Raw genomic sequence first — 14886 nt, 5'->3', positions numbered from 1 at the left:
GAATTACAAAGTCCTGGAGTTCTGCACTGTCTCTTGTTGTCTATCCACAGTGCAAACTTTCCCCAAGTTGACCAGTCCAGAGAAACAATGACCTGTGGGGCTGGAGAAGACAGACAGGAGAAGCAGTACTGACAATGGCAGGACAAAACAAAGGGGCAGCTGATGCAGCCATAAATCATATCCAGCAGCTATACTGGCACCCCAAAATAAATATTGCTTTGATGTGTTAGATAAAATTGTAACAATAGATTACTACTAAAAATAATGTTAAATTGGTATAAAATCTACTACAGCACAAAATCTGCTCTTCACACTGGTAAACAGAGACTCCCTTGCATGATGTTATAAACGGTCTACCTTTCCATTTTTTTTTAAGAATCCTCTTTAAAAGGGCAAAAGACTTAAACATAACCAAACTTCTAGTTTCTTTTTCCTAAACAAAAGCCATGCATGCATAAATAAAGTGAAGTAGAATCGCGCCCATTGCTATCCATACCCTGTCTTCATTCTTCCAGACCAATCCTTTCACACAAAGTTCTGGCACGTTGCTGGAACACAGCAAGGCCAAACACACATAACTGAAAGCAGAAACAGCTCCTTAAAGATGAAATTTTGAGACACTGTGTGAAAGAGAAGCATGAAAAATGGATACTGTGCTATTGTCATCACTAGCAAACTAAAAGTTCTTTGGGAACACCTTGAAATTAGGTGATTAGATGTAAGAATGACAAGGAAGAGAGGCCTCCACTGAGTCCTCTTGACTTCAAAAGATGGCTTACCACTAAAGACAGTCTAATCAGAGAAACAGAATTGGTGAGAACAGGTAACTGGAAACAGGATTGTTATCCTTGATCTCAGTAGTACTTTGCTCATTGGCTACTGTCACAGTGCAATTCACCAGCTGAAACTCTATTGACACATAAAACATGCCAAGAAGATTAGGAAGCAAATACTCTATTTGGAGGGGAGATGAAAGGTCAAACTTAAACCACAACAAAACCAGGCATTAAACCAAAAAAGGATAACCTCTGAATTAACCAAGTACAGTTACAGGAACCTGTGGAATCCATCATTCCACAATGAGAATGTGAGGGAATTGTCCCCATAGCTGAGAAGAAGGAAGAGTAATAAAGCCATAAGGGAAAGGTGGGAGGACTGGGTCTGTTATGAGTAACACAAATACAGAAACACCAGCACTACCCAAGAGCAAATATACAGAGGCATAAAAGGTATAACAGGCAGGAACAGTCCGTCCTTGTGAGCCACAAATTCAATACATGAAATTTCAGGGAAAACCTGGAAGTAACAACAGACACAAATGATAGAAGTGTCTTTGACGTTAAAAACAAAACAAACACGCAAAATAACAATAAAAACATCAGCCATTCTCAGAAAAAATTAAGTCCTGAAAAGCAACACTATTAAAACTTGAAAGTTTTTAAGGCCTAACAATTTAAGTACTTATTTTTGGATCAGGGAGGAGAGGAAGTCCAGAAAAAATTACTCTGGCTCAAACCACGTGCTTAATAATCACAGGTAATGAACTGAAACCAAATGAAATCAGAAGCTTTATGGCAGTAGAGTTTTCAGAAGAGAGACTTGGATTAATACTGGATTTGCTAACGGGAAGGAGACATCAAGTGGTACTTGGGGAAATAGATTATACACAGAACAAAATTACTTGTAGGAACAATTCTGTCCTGGCACCAGAATGGACTAAATTATTTAATAAATTTAAAACAAAATAAATAAAAACTTTCTAATTTCCTCCAAGAAATATTACATATACAATTAAAATCATTCTGCCATTTATGTAATTATTGAGAGCACTGTGTCACAGATAATGCATTGGCCATAAGTGACATTAACCAAATAATGCAAAAATTGAATTGCCAATGGGTGCATTTTCACAGTGTTCACAGGAATCACAGGCTCTTGCTCTGTGATCTTCCTTTAATCATCCAGATACCCAAGGATAACATCCACCCTCAATGCCGTTTTCATGACTTACTGGTGCTTATAATTAACTACCAGGGATGCCTAATTTTTTAGGCAGACAAGCAAAATATTCTCTCCTGTGAAGACTGAATTATCATTATGCAAGTACTCTTTTGTCTTTTAGTTCAGCAGAACTAGAGAGAGACAATTCATTGCAAGTACAGACAGAAAGGTTTCTGCAGGCTCCTGTGTGAAGCCATTCCATGCTAAGCTCCAAGGTGACCAGAAGTTACACAGTGCTTATACATGTCAGGGAGTGATACTATCATGTGGCTCAACTATTCATACATACTCCTACCAATATAACTGCATTCTCTCTTTTGAGGTATTGACAAATCTTTCAATATTGATATAAATTATAACTTTTCACTGCTTGCAGTATTTATACTTTCACACATCTCTTAACTAGATGTACTTAAAATCAATTTAAATTAAAGATCTTTCAGTTTTTCCATAGTCTGAGTCTCACTAAACAGATTCACTCACCTGAGTTACCTAGAAACTGCCAGCATCTCCATTCAGGTGTAAGCCATTTCTGTATTTTGACTGTTTCCAGTACAACCAAAAATTAAGACTATTTCTCTTTCTAACACTGTCAGCTCAAGCTCTTTGCTTCTCCTCCTCCTGCCAGTTCCTCTGCTTCCCTCCTGCTCTCTGCTTTCTCCATATACTTCTCCCCAGGAAAACACAGTTCCAACGCAACAAGTAGCTCTGTTCCAGCGATGACTCCTCTGTTTGACTGCCAGCTTGTGGTGCCAAGAAAGGGTGTCCTGCTTTCCACTCCAGCACAGCACTTACATGTTGCATTTTGCTGTAGCAGAACCCAGGAAGCCATTATACAGAGTCAGAAGAGGTTTCTTTAAAAAGAAACTGAAAACCAACAAATGGATGCAGCCTTGTTACCTATCAGTTCTTTATGGATTAAAAAGCACTACTTTGTAGTCAAAACAGAATCATAGAAAAACTGTCCTTAGTTGCAGTAACTGCCCAGACCATTTCATGTTTGGTTTCCCAAGTACATTCTCAGTGGTGTAGCACCTGTATAATCAGAAATAATGAGCAAGATATTTATAACATTGATTCACAGAAATCACACCGTAATAACATTTTCTTTGTCCGGCAGCACAACACTAAAATATGGAAACAAACTTGCTCTTAAGTATTGAAACTGGTGTTGAAAGCAAAAGAAATTTGCTTTTGAAAGGCAGCACACCTTTTCCTTGCTTATTCATGAAAGAAAATTTTCATCTGTAGTTGTGCATGAAGATCTACAAGTGAATCCCCTCTGAAGCCAGCTAGCATCCTGGGAAAATGCAAGAATATATGGCAAGTGTTCCAGTGACGCTAATGCCAACTAGACACTCGAGTAAGTGTGTGATACCGAGGCTTTCACTCTGAAAATGGATATAGTGAATATGAGAAATGCAAAATACAGTCGGCAAGAAAAAAGACCTGACTTAGCATAAACCTCTTTACCAACAAGTTAAAAAGTTTCATCTTGGAAATCAGAGTGCTGATAATGAGATCTGGCAAGGGAAACAAACCATGCTCCCCAGCCCAGTTCATTCGACTTAATAGACACACACTGATGGAAAGACAGCATTTATATCTTCAAGAGAAGGAAAAACGCCTGTAAAACTTTATTTCTTCAAACATTCCAATCGAAGCTTTACACCTGGCAAACAATCAGGAACCTTCAGAACTGAGCAGAAACACAGCCAACTTACCAAAAAAGTATGCGCAGAATGTTTGCGACCAGCAACACCAGGCAGACGTAGGTGGAGAAGCCCTCCGCGTTCTGGGTGCGCCGAATGTCCCGGTACTGGGGGATGTAGGGCACAACGCCGCCGAACACCATGGCCCCCGCGGCGCCCCAGGACACCAGCTGCTGCATGGGCACCAGCAGCCACTCCAGGCCGCCCGGCTCCATGCCGGGGGCGCGCGGGGAGGCGCTCAGGCTGAGGGATGCCCTCAGGCTGAGGGTGCCCCGTCGCAGCTCTCCGGCTGGGGCTGGCTCTAGCCACGGGCGGGCTCCTGCCCGGGATGCGGCACCATGACTGCGCCCTCTCCCGCGGGGCCCGGACCTGGGGAAACAGATGGGGCGTGAGCCTGGCTCTGCCGAGGGCGGCTCCGGCCGCTGCCAGCCGGGCGCTGGCGAGCCCAGACCACCGCCCTGCCGCGGGCGGGTCGGGGCCGCCCCCGCTACAGTCTCAGCCCCGACCCCAACCCCAGCCCGGCGCTCCACAGGGGAAGCCCAGCCCCGGCACGGCAGTCGCGCCGCTCCATCGCTGAGAGCGGCCGGGCAGGGCGCGGACACGCGGCTCCGCCGCCACTCCCGCCCGGCCCCCGGGTCGTGTCTCCGAGGGGGCTCCTCCGCCTCCCTCGCCCGCCCGCGCTCTCCCCGCCCCGCGGGCAGGCACGGCCGGCCACCCGCCCCGCACCTGCTCTCCAAGCTCCGGCCACCGCCGCCTCCATCCCCCGACGCCGCTCCGCGGGCGGGCGGGTAGCGGCGGCCGGGGCGGCCCGTGACGCACCGGGAGCGGCCCCGCCTCCGCCAATGAGCGCCGGGGCCGCCCCTTCCTCCGGCGGGGAGCGGCGGCACCGGGCCTGGGCCCTCCTCCCCTGCCCCCGCGGTACCGGGATACGGCGGGCAGCATCGGGGTACCGTGGGAGGCTGGCGCCGGAGGGGGCTCGGCTCCCCCGGGCCCACCTGGGCGCCTTCTCCTCATCGGGCTACGCTGAGCCACCGCCCCGGGTCCTGCTCCCCAGGAGTTACGGAAAATTCCATCGTGCCTCGTGGACAAGGGGGAATGGCTTTAAACTGAAAGGGAGTAGATTTAGATTAGATGCTAGGAAGAAAGTCTTTACTTTGAGGGTGGTGAGGCACTGGAACAGGCTGCTCAGAGAAGCTGTGGCTGTTCCATCCCTGCGAATGTTCCAGGCCAGGCTGCATTGGGGCTCTGAGCAACGTGGCCTAATGAAAGGTGTTCATGGCAGCGAGATTGGAACTAGATGGTCTTTAAGGTCCCCTCCAACCCAAACCATTCTATGATTCTGTGATTTCTGTGGCTCCCTGAATTGCAGTGGCTGGGGAGGGAAAGTGTGCAACTTCTACCCAAATTAGGGCAGATCCAAAGTAACCAGGGAGCCTCTACTGCTGCTTGCACTGGGCCAGGAGAGGACAAGTGCTGCACACAGGTGTTGTGTGGAGAATGACAGCATGCACAGTGCATACACCTCCTTCAGCCACACTTAAAAGGATGGATCATCACCATGCGTCCAAGTGGCTGCAGAGCTCTCCTCAAAGCTTGTTCCTTGGGCTCCTCATAATACTACCCCAAACAAGCTTTCTTCTACCTTGTTAGTAGCAGGAAGGCTGCCCATCCTCTGCTGCTCATCCAACAGGTAGGAAATGAGATGGGTTTTCCTGCATCTGAGTGATGTATGATTTTGTGTCCTAGAGCAGCAACTGCAAAAGTTGTTTGGTTTTTTTTTTGGTGACTTTTAAAGGGGAAAAGGAGCTGAATTAAAAATAGAAATGTCTTTTTCAGGATTTCAGAAGCCTTTTGTTTACTTCCTGCATAGCAGCACCTTGCTCAACTGCAAGCATTTCTTCCGCTGGGCAATTCCTGCAGCATATGCGCAGCACATGAACCTGCACATTACCACAGAATGTATTTATCAAAGACATTCTTGGAGTACTATCACACAAATATCCAAAACAGCCTCCTATGTAGATCAGGTGACCAGTGATAACATTGAGACTTAGCTTTCCTACAAGGAAGTAGCAGCTCTGCTACTTGAACAAAGCTCTATTCCATTACACAGAGTTGATAGTTTGATTGCTAAAGTTAAAAATACATAGCAGATGTTCTGAACTCTGATTTTTTGATGGGGATCCTGAAGTTCCTGATGTCATCGCATCTGACTCATGCAGAGAGACTATAACAATCAAGTTATGTATAAACTGCATTATTTAAAACATTTTATTGTTTAATGGCTCATATTTCATGTATCACTTGCACATTATCATCAGGCACTTATGCCAACTTCTTTACATGCTTTCCTTGGAGCCCTTAGCACATTATTTTTCCTTAAGCACAATGGCCTAAACAAACTTTCAAGTTGAAAGTAGGAGTAGCTCAGATTAGAAAGCCAATCTTTATTCATGTAAATACAAGTACTTTGAGAAATCATGAAGAAGTTGTCTTGAGAAAACAGGTATTTTGAAGTAATGGTTACCTAAGTAGAAGAAACTACCCAAGCTGCCACCAGATCTCCAGGTTAGCTTCCAGAATTATTCCAGGATGCTCTTAAGTCTATTCAATAACAAATTGTGCACAATATGCAGATTCTAAAATACTCAACTGGAAACAGACAACTGCCTAAACTTAGGTTGTTTTCCCTTACTTGAAAGTGTACGGGTAAAAACTGTGAATTACAGCACGTTGCTGTGTGAACACAATTCAGTTCCGGTCACTAAAATCATCCCAGTTGTTCAGGAGTTAATCCACTGACCAGTGACACCAGACACTGAGTAGGAATGACAGGCTGGCTGAACTCCTCAGGCTGAACAGCTGCCAGCATTCAGGAAGGGACCCTTCAGGTCTCAGTATATCTAAAAAGCCAGCCTCGGGTTTTTTTTGTAGTGGTGCCATCCTGAGGTGCTTGCTGCCGCCAGCGTAGCATCCTGCCTGGCAAAGGAGCACCCAACCACAGCAAACCCAGCAAGACTCCAGGAGGAGAGTGTGCTGGAAGACATAAACCTGAGGTGATAACAGGTGATTGGAGAGAGTCTTGCATCATCAAGAAAAAGTTCCACAACCTGCAGGTCTGAGTGCAGTCACACAAGAATGAGCTTTGAGAGGCTTCATATGAAAGCAGATTTCTTTCTTTGGGAGACAGGAACTGAGAGGGAGCTCAGAAGGACCACCCTCTTGATGTAAAAGCAGAGCTTACCCTAGAAATAGTACTGCTTCACTGCCAGACAGCAATCCTCTCTTTCAAGTGAGGAGAAAAAGAACAGGTGTATTTATTTTTTCACACAGAATGGCAAAATTCCCCCACCAGGAGAAGAACCCTCTATTTGCTAGAAGTACATTACCCATTCAGAAAACAGAAGCAGACAAAGTTTCACACCAGATCTCTGAAGACCAAATTAATCTTTTTAGGACATCTGCTGTAGGAGAATTGAAATTGATTATGTGAGCAGCTCTAGCCACCTAGTTATGAACTAGCTTCTAGCAGTTAACATTTTGGTAACAATGTAGTCCCCAAACCTCCAAACATCATGAGAACTTTGATTTATTTTAGATTAAGAAATCTGATAAGAAATGTTCCTGTAATATCTTTGGATGTGGTTTAAGCAAGCTGAAAATTAAGAAATCTGATAAGAAATGTTCCTGTAATATCTTTGGATGTGGTTTAAGCAAGCTGAAAATGGTGAGCAGACATGGGATGTTTTCAAAGGGATTTTAACTTTAATGTTGGTAGAAGTAGTAAAAATTACTATATAAGGTTTAGTTTTTGCAAATAGGTCCACTGACTTTAAAAAAGTAAGTAGAGCCTCATTTCTACACTTGGCTCCATATGGCCTTATTTCTACCAGGACAACACTGGGACCAACAGGACACAGGAATAAACCACCCAATGGACCAGTTCCATGACAAACCTTAGTCATCTATTTGCAGTTTTTTACAGGAGGAGGAGGAGGACAGCTGTTAGTACTTGTTTTTACTGCAGCAGCAAAAATAGCAGATTGCTGCAAGTCTCCCAACCAGTCTGTTGTTCTGTCAATTGATTTTGAAAGATGAGTAATAAAATTATTTTATATTCTACATTAGAGAAATGCTGTTGCACAGAAGCAAGCATATGAAGCCCCTGCAAGACCCTGCTAAAGTGTAGATAAGCTCTAAGTTACTTTTTGAACACATTGCACAGTAAAAGGATAAAGTGAATCCCTATGGTAGCCAAATTTCCTTCAATTATCACATTATATATCTCATTCTACAACTATAGCCATGGGGACATAGAAATATTCACTGTACTGTTCATAAAACAAGTAAATGGGTCTTAAGTGTCTTGAAATTGGCCATTCCTACCATAATGTATTATCACTAAATCAGCTGTCCTCCATTTTTTGATTTTTTTTAAAGCAACCCTGCTGCAGCTGGTGGCAGAAGCTGCCTCCTGGCCCCTCCTGGCACTGGTGAGCCCCTGTTTTGGCAGCTGATGGGCAGAATCAAGCTAGCATTAATAGGAGATACAGTTCTATTTTACATTTTCACCACTCTTCCTTTCTCCTTCTGAGCTGGTCTTTGCAAACAGAGCAGTGAATATCAGCATGAGTGGAACACCCACCTTCCTGCAGAGCAACTACCCTCTGCACTTCCAGTGGGGAGCTCTGACACACATGCCCAAGCCTACAAGCCCTTCCCTGGGCAGTAGTCACATGCTTTGCACTGGGGAGCGGGAGCCACGACCATGGAGGTTGATGATTAGACTCCTCTCTGTACTTGGACTGCTACCATCTCCACAGACAAAAGGAGAAAAAGCACTAAAGCAAACATGTCAGAGCAGGAATCAGCCTGACAGCTGGCAGAGATACATGAAGCTGTCTTCAAACCATTTCAGCTTTGTAAACAATGGGCAAAGTTCAGAGTGGGGAAATAAACAAATAGCAGTCCTGGTTCAACTTTTTACCTGTGTAGCTGCTTACTCAGGTAAGAAGTTGAACCAGGACTGCTTAACCCACAGCCTGCTCTTCTGTCAAACAGGTCCAGCTGGCTGCAATTATTTCTTCCCCACCTGCTCTTGGGATGCCTTTGGTTTGTCCCATGGCATCAAGGTCACCTCAGCAGTTGGCTGCATCAGAGGAGTCCATAGACAGCTCCCAATCCACCTGCATATCCTTGCCCATGTCCAACAATGCACCCAGAAGTTCTCACCTTAACAACCTTCAGGAGCAGGGCTGCTTTCTCTTAAGAAGACATGTAATAGAGGAATGTCTCCACAGATGAGATCTGCAGAGTGTGCCATGGGAAAGTACCATGCAGAGTCCATTTATCACTGATCCAATGCATGGTGCTCAACATCAGAAGGGACAGATTCCTCTTTTTATTCCATCTAACTAAAATGGCTATTTTATTAAGCTGGTTTTTGTTGGACCTTTCTTGACATGATGGAGAAAGAGCTCTGTATACCATCTCCCTCTCTCATGCACTTTACTCCTCCCTGGGGCAAAATGCTGACTTAATTACAGGATCAATTATGTTCCACAAGAAGCTGCTGATACTGGGGAGTGAGCTGTGAAAGAAGGAGTGTGGTGGGCTGGTCCTAGGCAGCAGTGAAGCCCACACTGGGGTGAAGCCATGGGAAAAATACCTATGGGTTGACATAAAAGTTTTGTAGTGAATAAAAAAACATAACTAAGTGATGCAAAGTCAACCACTCACCACCTCCCATTAAGAGACCGATGCCCAGCCAGTCTCTGAGCAACAGCTACTTTGGAAGAAACTTCCTGCCCGCAGCCTGCTTTTATTGCTGAGTGTAATGCTGTGGGTCCAGCACGTCCCTCTTATCACCTGGGTCAGCTGTCCTGGCTGCTTCCCTTCTCAGCCTCTTGTGACCCCAGGACAGTGAGAAACAGAGGTGGCCTTGATGCCGTGCAACCAGAGTTCAGTGATGGCTAAAACACTGGTGTGCTGCCAGTGCTGTTCTAGTCACAAACACAGCACCATACAGGCCACTCTGGAAAAAAGCTGAGTCCATCTTAGCCAGAGCCAACTCAGGGCATGAAATGCAGCTGGGGAGATCCTCAAGCTGGCTTTTTGCTGAACAAGTGAGGGTGCAAATGCAGTGTCCAAAGTGTCAGGAGCACTATCCTAGTCTACTCTGACTCATTTTCTCTCCACTGTGGAGTAAATAAGAAGCAGAGAGAGAAAATAAAAATGATAGAGAAACTACAGCTTCATCTTGATTCAAAATACCACCAGATGACCTGGAGTCAGTAGCATTATAGGACCCAAACTGTTTTTTCTCTGTTCTAGGACAAGAACAAAGTGCTCCTGGTGGCATTTACACACTGTAGCACACACCTGGCTTGTTTCTGTTAGATAAGCTCAACATCTCTGGTACACTTAAAAACAGGACAAAACTAAATTTATGCTCTCCTTACCAAGAGCAAAGAGTGCAGAATGGAAAAAAAAAGATCCCAAATGTAGAGAGCTTTTTGGATAATTGGTTAGCTGAGAAAAGACATTTTGATGTGATACTGATAGATAAAGATAGGAGAAACAAGCTGAGAACTAAGCAACCAGTGTCCAATCACTGACAAAAGTCACAGTGACCTTCTCTGAAACGGGAAGACGAGAGAAAATCGCTTGTCAGAAAATGTAGATATCTTAAGTAGAGAAGCTAGAAGAATGCAAACATAGAAGCAAAACAATTACTAGAAGATAAAAGTAGGTGTAGTTGATCCAAGTGTGCTTTAACCAATAATGAGCACAGCTTTTGCAATATGTATAAGCTTCATTAACACCAATATAAATATGTGTGAGTTTTCAATAAACTTCGAGATTTACTATTCACGCATATAGTGTGTCGCATTTCTCCCACCGTTCACGACACCCAAAGACCATCTTTATTGCAAGAGTAATACTTGAGTCGAAAATAATTTAGACAAGACAGACACAAACACAGCAGACTGACTTTTCTGAAACCCCAAGGAGCTGCAGTTACAGGTGGTTTTGCTTCTGCTTAATAAAGAACCTACCCCAGAGAGAAAATTAACATCCTAATGTGTCCTCTGAGCCACTCTGGCCAGCCCAAAAAGTGGGAGCAGCCTTGGGGACCCATGCCACTGCACCTCTTCCCCACTTGTGGAAGGCCAAATCCCCAGCGCTCTTCTGCTCAGCCAACCCCTGTGCTACCTATGCTGCCAGTGTCCCTTGGCACCCTCTGGCCCCTCTATGCCCTTGTAATTTCAGCTGCCTTTTGCTAGGCATGCTTGGAATATGCACCCAAATGTCTCCTGCTGGCAAACACCATGTGGAACACTAAATGGAGCTGATGTGGGAGGGCTTCCAACATTACCCAAGCTGCATAAAATACCTGCCATAACTCTTAGCTCCTCTTCTCTTCCACAAATGTCTCACAGAAGAAGCAAGCAGGCCACTGCCAGTCAAGGTTTCAGTCTTAAGAGCATATTTACAAAAGATCAAAAGATCTTTGTTTCAGATGAGGAGGGCAAGCTTTTTCTCCAAAAAAAAAAAAAAGAAAAAAGCCAAAGAATCAGATTACCACACTCTTGGGTTTTTTTTATTACTGTCATTGCTCACTGACCCACACTTTGCCGTGTCCTACACCCAATGTTCTCCAGTGTTATTGTCCATATTTGCCCAAATCAATTAGTATCTTATGCAACCATACTAAGTGCTTTCCATTAATTCAAGGCAAATTTAAACTGCCTGTACCAGGGAGACACTCCAGTTGCCTCCTCTGGGAAAAATTGTGTCTGAAGCTGGAAGGAAACATTAGCATAACTGCAGTTTGGTCACAGGAAGTTTTACCCACAGTTCTTTACACCTTCTGGAAATGCAAAATGGGCATTTTCCAATGAGCCACTCCTTCCTTTGCCCAGCTTCCAGCCTCTTCAGCACAGGCTCTCTTTATCAAATATTTTAGAAAAATGCTCTTTCCATCACACACCACAGCACATGCCATGTTTAATATCTGTGCACAAAATGCGCATTCTGCTCTGGACCACAAGGTCCCTGAAGAGAGCCACACCAGGCTGTGGGATATGAACACGTGAGCTCAGCTGCCTGTCCTTGTGCGGCAGGGGCTGCCCATCCTGCCCTCACAGCAGAGCCTCACCTGTCACACACTGTGTTTGCTTCCAGAAAGCTCTTCTGTGCACGTGTGAGGAGCAAGGCCATGGGGTGGTTGGAACACAGCCCCCAGGTGCAGTGCCAGGCATGCCAGCAGCAGGCCACCAGGCCAGAGAAACAAACCCTGCTCCCTCTCCCACCAGAGACAAACACTTCCAGCTCCCTTCTGCCACCTTTCAGGAGGTGAGCTGAGTGGTGAATACTCCTTCACCCTCACTATCCAAAGACAATGGAACAAGGCTGGAGCAGAAAAAAGCATGGGAAGCAACATCTCTTGATAAAAACGAGAGCAGGCTCCCAGACTAAAGTGAATTCAGCTTTTATTACAAGAAAAAGAAAGGCCTAAAGCATGTGGCCCGCGGGCCGAGCAGCAGGAGCGCTCCCGTCGAGGATGCTGCAAGGCCGGCAGCTGGGTCTTCTTTTCAGCAGCGATGTAGCGATGTCCCCGACGCCCCAGATGGAGCGGCACAAATTCAGTGGGTCAGAAGCCCCTTTTTATCCTGTTTTTTGTCCCTTTGGACTGGTTTCTTTTTGAATCCTTCATTTGCATGAAGGTTTATGGCGCTTGATTGGCCCATTACATTGGCCCATTATAATAAGGCTGGCTCGTTTCGCTTGGGGGTAGTGCACTTTACTTAGGTGTATTATGGTACGTTGAGTGCCGTATTTCTTATAACTACCCTTTTAACCCCTTTTACAATATAATAACCAAACTAACAGGACATGCTTAACGATCTATCAACTATTTTACAACAGTTTCTAACCTATTTTTAACATCTCTTACCAGCCATGTCCGGGAAACATAGCTGGAGATTTCTGGATCACATGCTGGGCGGGTGACTTCACAGAGCCGTGAATTACACACAGCTCTTCACAGAGCCAAAGGATGCACCACCACCCACCAGACCAGCCTCCAAAGTCACCTTTCTGCTGCTCCTGCATTGATCCCGGTGCAATACGCTTACAACGAAAATTATATCCTGTGTTCTGTTACAGCTATTTAGCAGTACATGATGGCCACAGCATGCACTGAACATCTGATCAAGATTATCCTTAACCCTTTCAGTTTTCTTTTTGTAGATACTTGCAAAAAGGGCTGGCTGAAATATTTCACAATAAGGGGATTTGTGAGCAGCAGTTCCAAAACTTTTATTACTTTTATTAAAGAACACTTTTATAAAAGTTTATACAGAACACTTTTATTAAAGGCAGAGTACCTCCATCAGGGATCAGGTTTCCAACGGCTGGAATTACCCTTTTCTCTTCAAAGATACAGAAACTGAAATTTGAACCATGAGCAAACACCCAGGCTTTTAATATTCACCTCAAATGACTTTGTGTTTCAAAGGAACACCAGCTGTCAGACACCACAGATCCGAATGCCTTTTTCCCCTGCCTGAGGCATTTGCATTTCACTCACCACAGCTTTCCATGCTTTTAAATAACAACTTGTTGGTCTACTGATGTTACCATATGAAAGAAAAGCAATGCCTTCACCAGGAAGTACTCCAGTGGAGCAAGCTTTCAGTGAACTGCATTATGCTGAATCAAAAGATTGGGTAAATGTTAAAGTTTGCTACAAGAACCATCAGCACCATTTGGGATTGCTGCATATAAAGGTGATGACCTAGCAAAGCCAGATGGTTTTTTCTGCACATTGTGTCCCTCTGAATCACTACTGCAAATTGACACAAGAGAAGCTACCTGAGAGGGAAGGACCAAGCAGAGCATGACTCAAAGACCCACTACAACAATTTGTTAGCAAAAATACCATGATTGTGCTGAAAGCACTAACTTGTGCCTTGCCCTTTTCTCTTCAGAGAAAACTTTTAGTATTGACCATGCCTCTGCCAGGAAGAAAAAATAGCAAACCCACAAAATTTGCAGTGCCATTTGCATCCTGCCTTCTGATCTGCTGCCAAACAAGCTGCCATGTTGGCCCAGGAGCACTTGCCTCCTTGTCTCCTTCCAGGACTAAATTCCTGTTTTCTCTCTTACCACACATGTAATATTCAGCTTCTCTTTGAGATGTCCTCTCTGTGGCCTCACCTCCATTCCAAAGCAACCCTGAGCCAGACACGCTTGGACTATGTGATCAGAGGATTTCTTACCCCTGGTATATAAAATCTTATTTGTCAGCAAAGAGGAGGGAAAGAGGCTTTATGTAACATCCAAAGAGCAAGAGTAATGAATTTCTACAAGTTCTTCTATCACACCACACCACAGCCTTTTACAGCATGGCAGTGAACTTGGAGCTTAGGTCTTATAAATGTTTCAACATGGTTTTATGTCCTATCCTGCTACTCTGACTTCTCCTTCCAGCAGTGGAGGGACTGGAATTTCCCTAGGAAAGAGCAAGGGAAACATGCTTTGGATACCATTTCAACGCACACTGTGAAGAGTTCACACCACAGGTCTGCAACACTGAAATAGGATGGAAGCAGATGGCACCTCAGCCTCGAGGTCATCCTAATTTTATTTTTACTTCATGTTCTTCATACTAAAAAGACATTTAGACTGAAAGTGACTAAAGTCTAAGCTTTTTACTGAAAGAAAGCAGCATAAAGTATATTTTGGAATGGAAAAAGAATTTGTTGTCAAATCTCTTTTGCTCCTTTCTCAAACCTCCTCAGGACCTGTTTTTGTACTCACTGCCAAAATGAACTTGTTATCCTTTTAGTAAATTAAGCATTCTTATTGCATTAAATACTCCTATGGCACTGGTGGTTTACTAGTTATCAGCTAGCCCTTTGCTTTTGAAACAAAACAAAACCCAAGGGTCTTTGCTCAGCTTCCCTTAGCCCACGGGTGCATGGCCAACATGGACTATGCTTTTAAACTATGGCTCATCTTACATCCCCAGATTTCAGACCCTGGAAATGTATGCAAACAGCTCAATTCCGAACTTCTAAGCCCTCTGAGAAGGAAGAGACTGGAAGACAGCAGAGTAAAACCAAGCATGCTAGTTCTAAGTAAATCCATTGCTAAGCAAAGTCTA

General features: G+C 44.6%; 1 protein-coding gene across 2 annotated transcripts in view; it reads right to left on the bottom strand.

Annotated features, from left to right (window-relative positions):
- Positions 1-4580, bottom strand: part of SLC66A2 (solute carrier family 66 member 2) — a 64812-nt gene extending 60232 nt beyond the window's left edge. For both annotated transcript variants that reach the window (XM_054630495.2, XM_077179874.1), the window contains exons 1-2: positions 4440-4580; positions 3726-4082 (exon numbers count right to left, since the gene is read on the bottom strand). In XM_054630495.2, the coding sequence (XP_054486470.1) occupies positions 3726-3928 (203 nt within the window). In that variant the 5' untranslated portion in view covers positions 3929-4082; positions 4440-4580. The remainder of the gene's footprint in view (positions 1-3725; positions 4083-4439) is intronic.
- Positions 4581-14886: the final 10306 nt, after the last annotated feature.

The sequence above is a fragment of the Agelaius phoeniceus genome, chromosome 1 (assembly GCF_051311805.1).
Source record: "Agelaius phoeniceus isolate bAgePho1 chromosome 1, bAgePho1.hap1, whole genome shotgun sequence".
Classification (NCBI taxonomy): domain Eukaryota; kingdom Metazoa; phylum Chordata; class Aves; order Passeriformes; family Icteridae; genus Agelaius; species Agelaius phoeniceus.
Note: the sequence above shows the minus strand (reverse complement) of the source record. Positions and strands in the feature narration are given on the sequence as shown.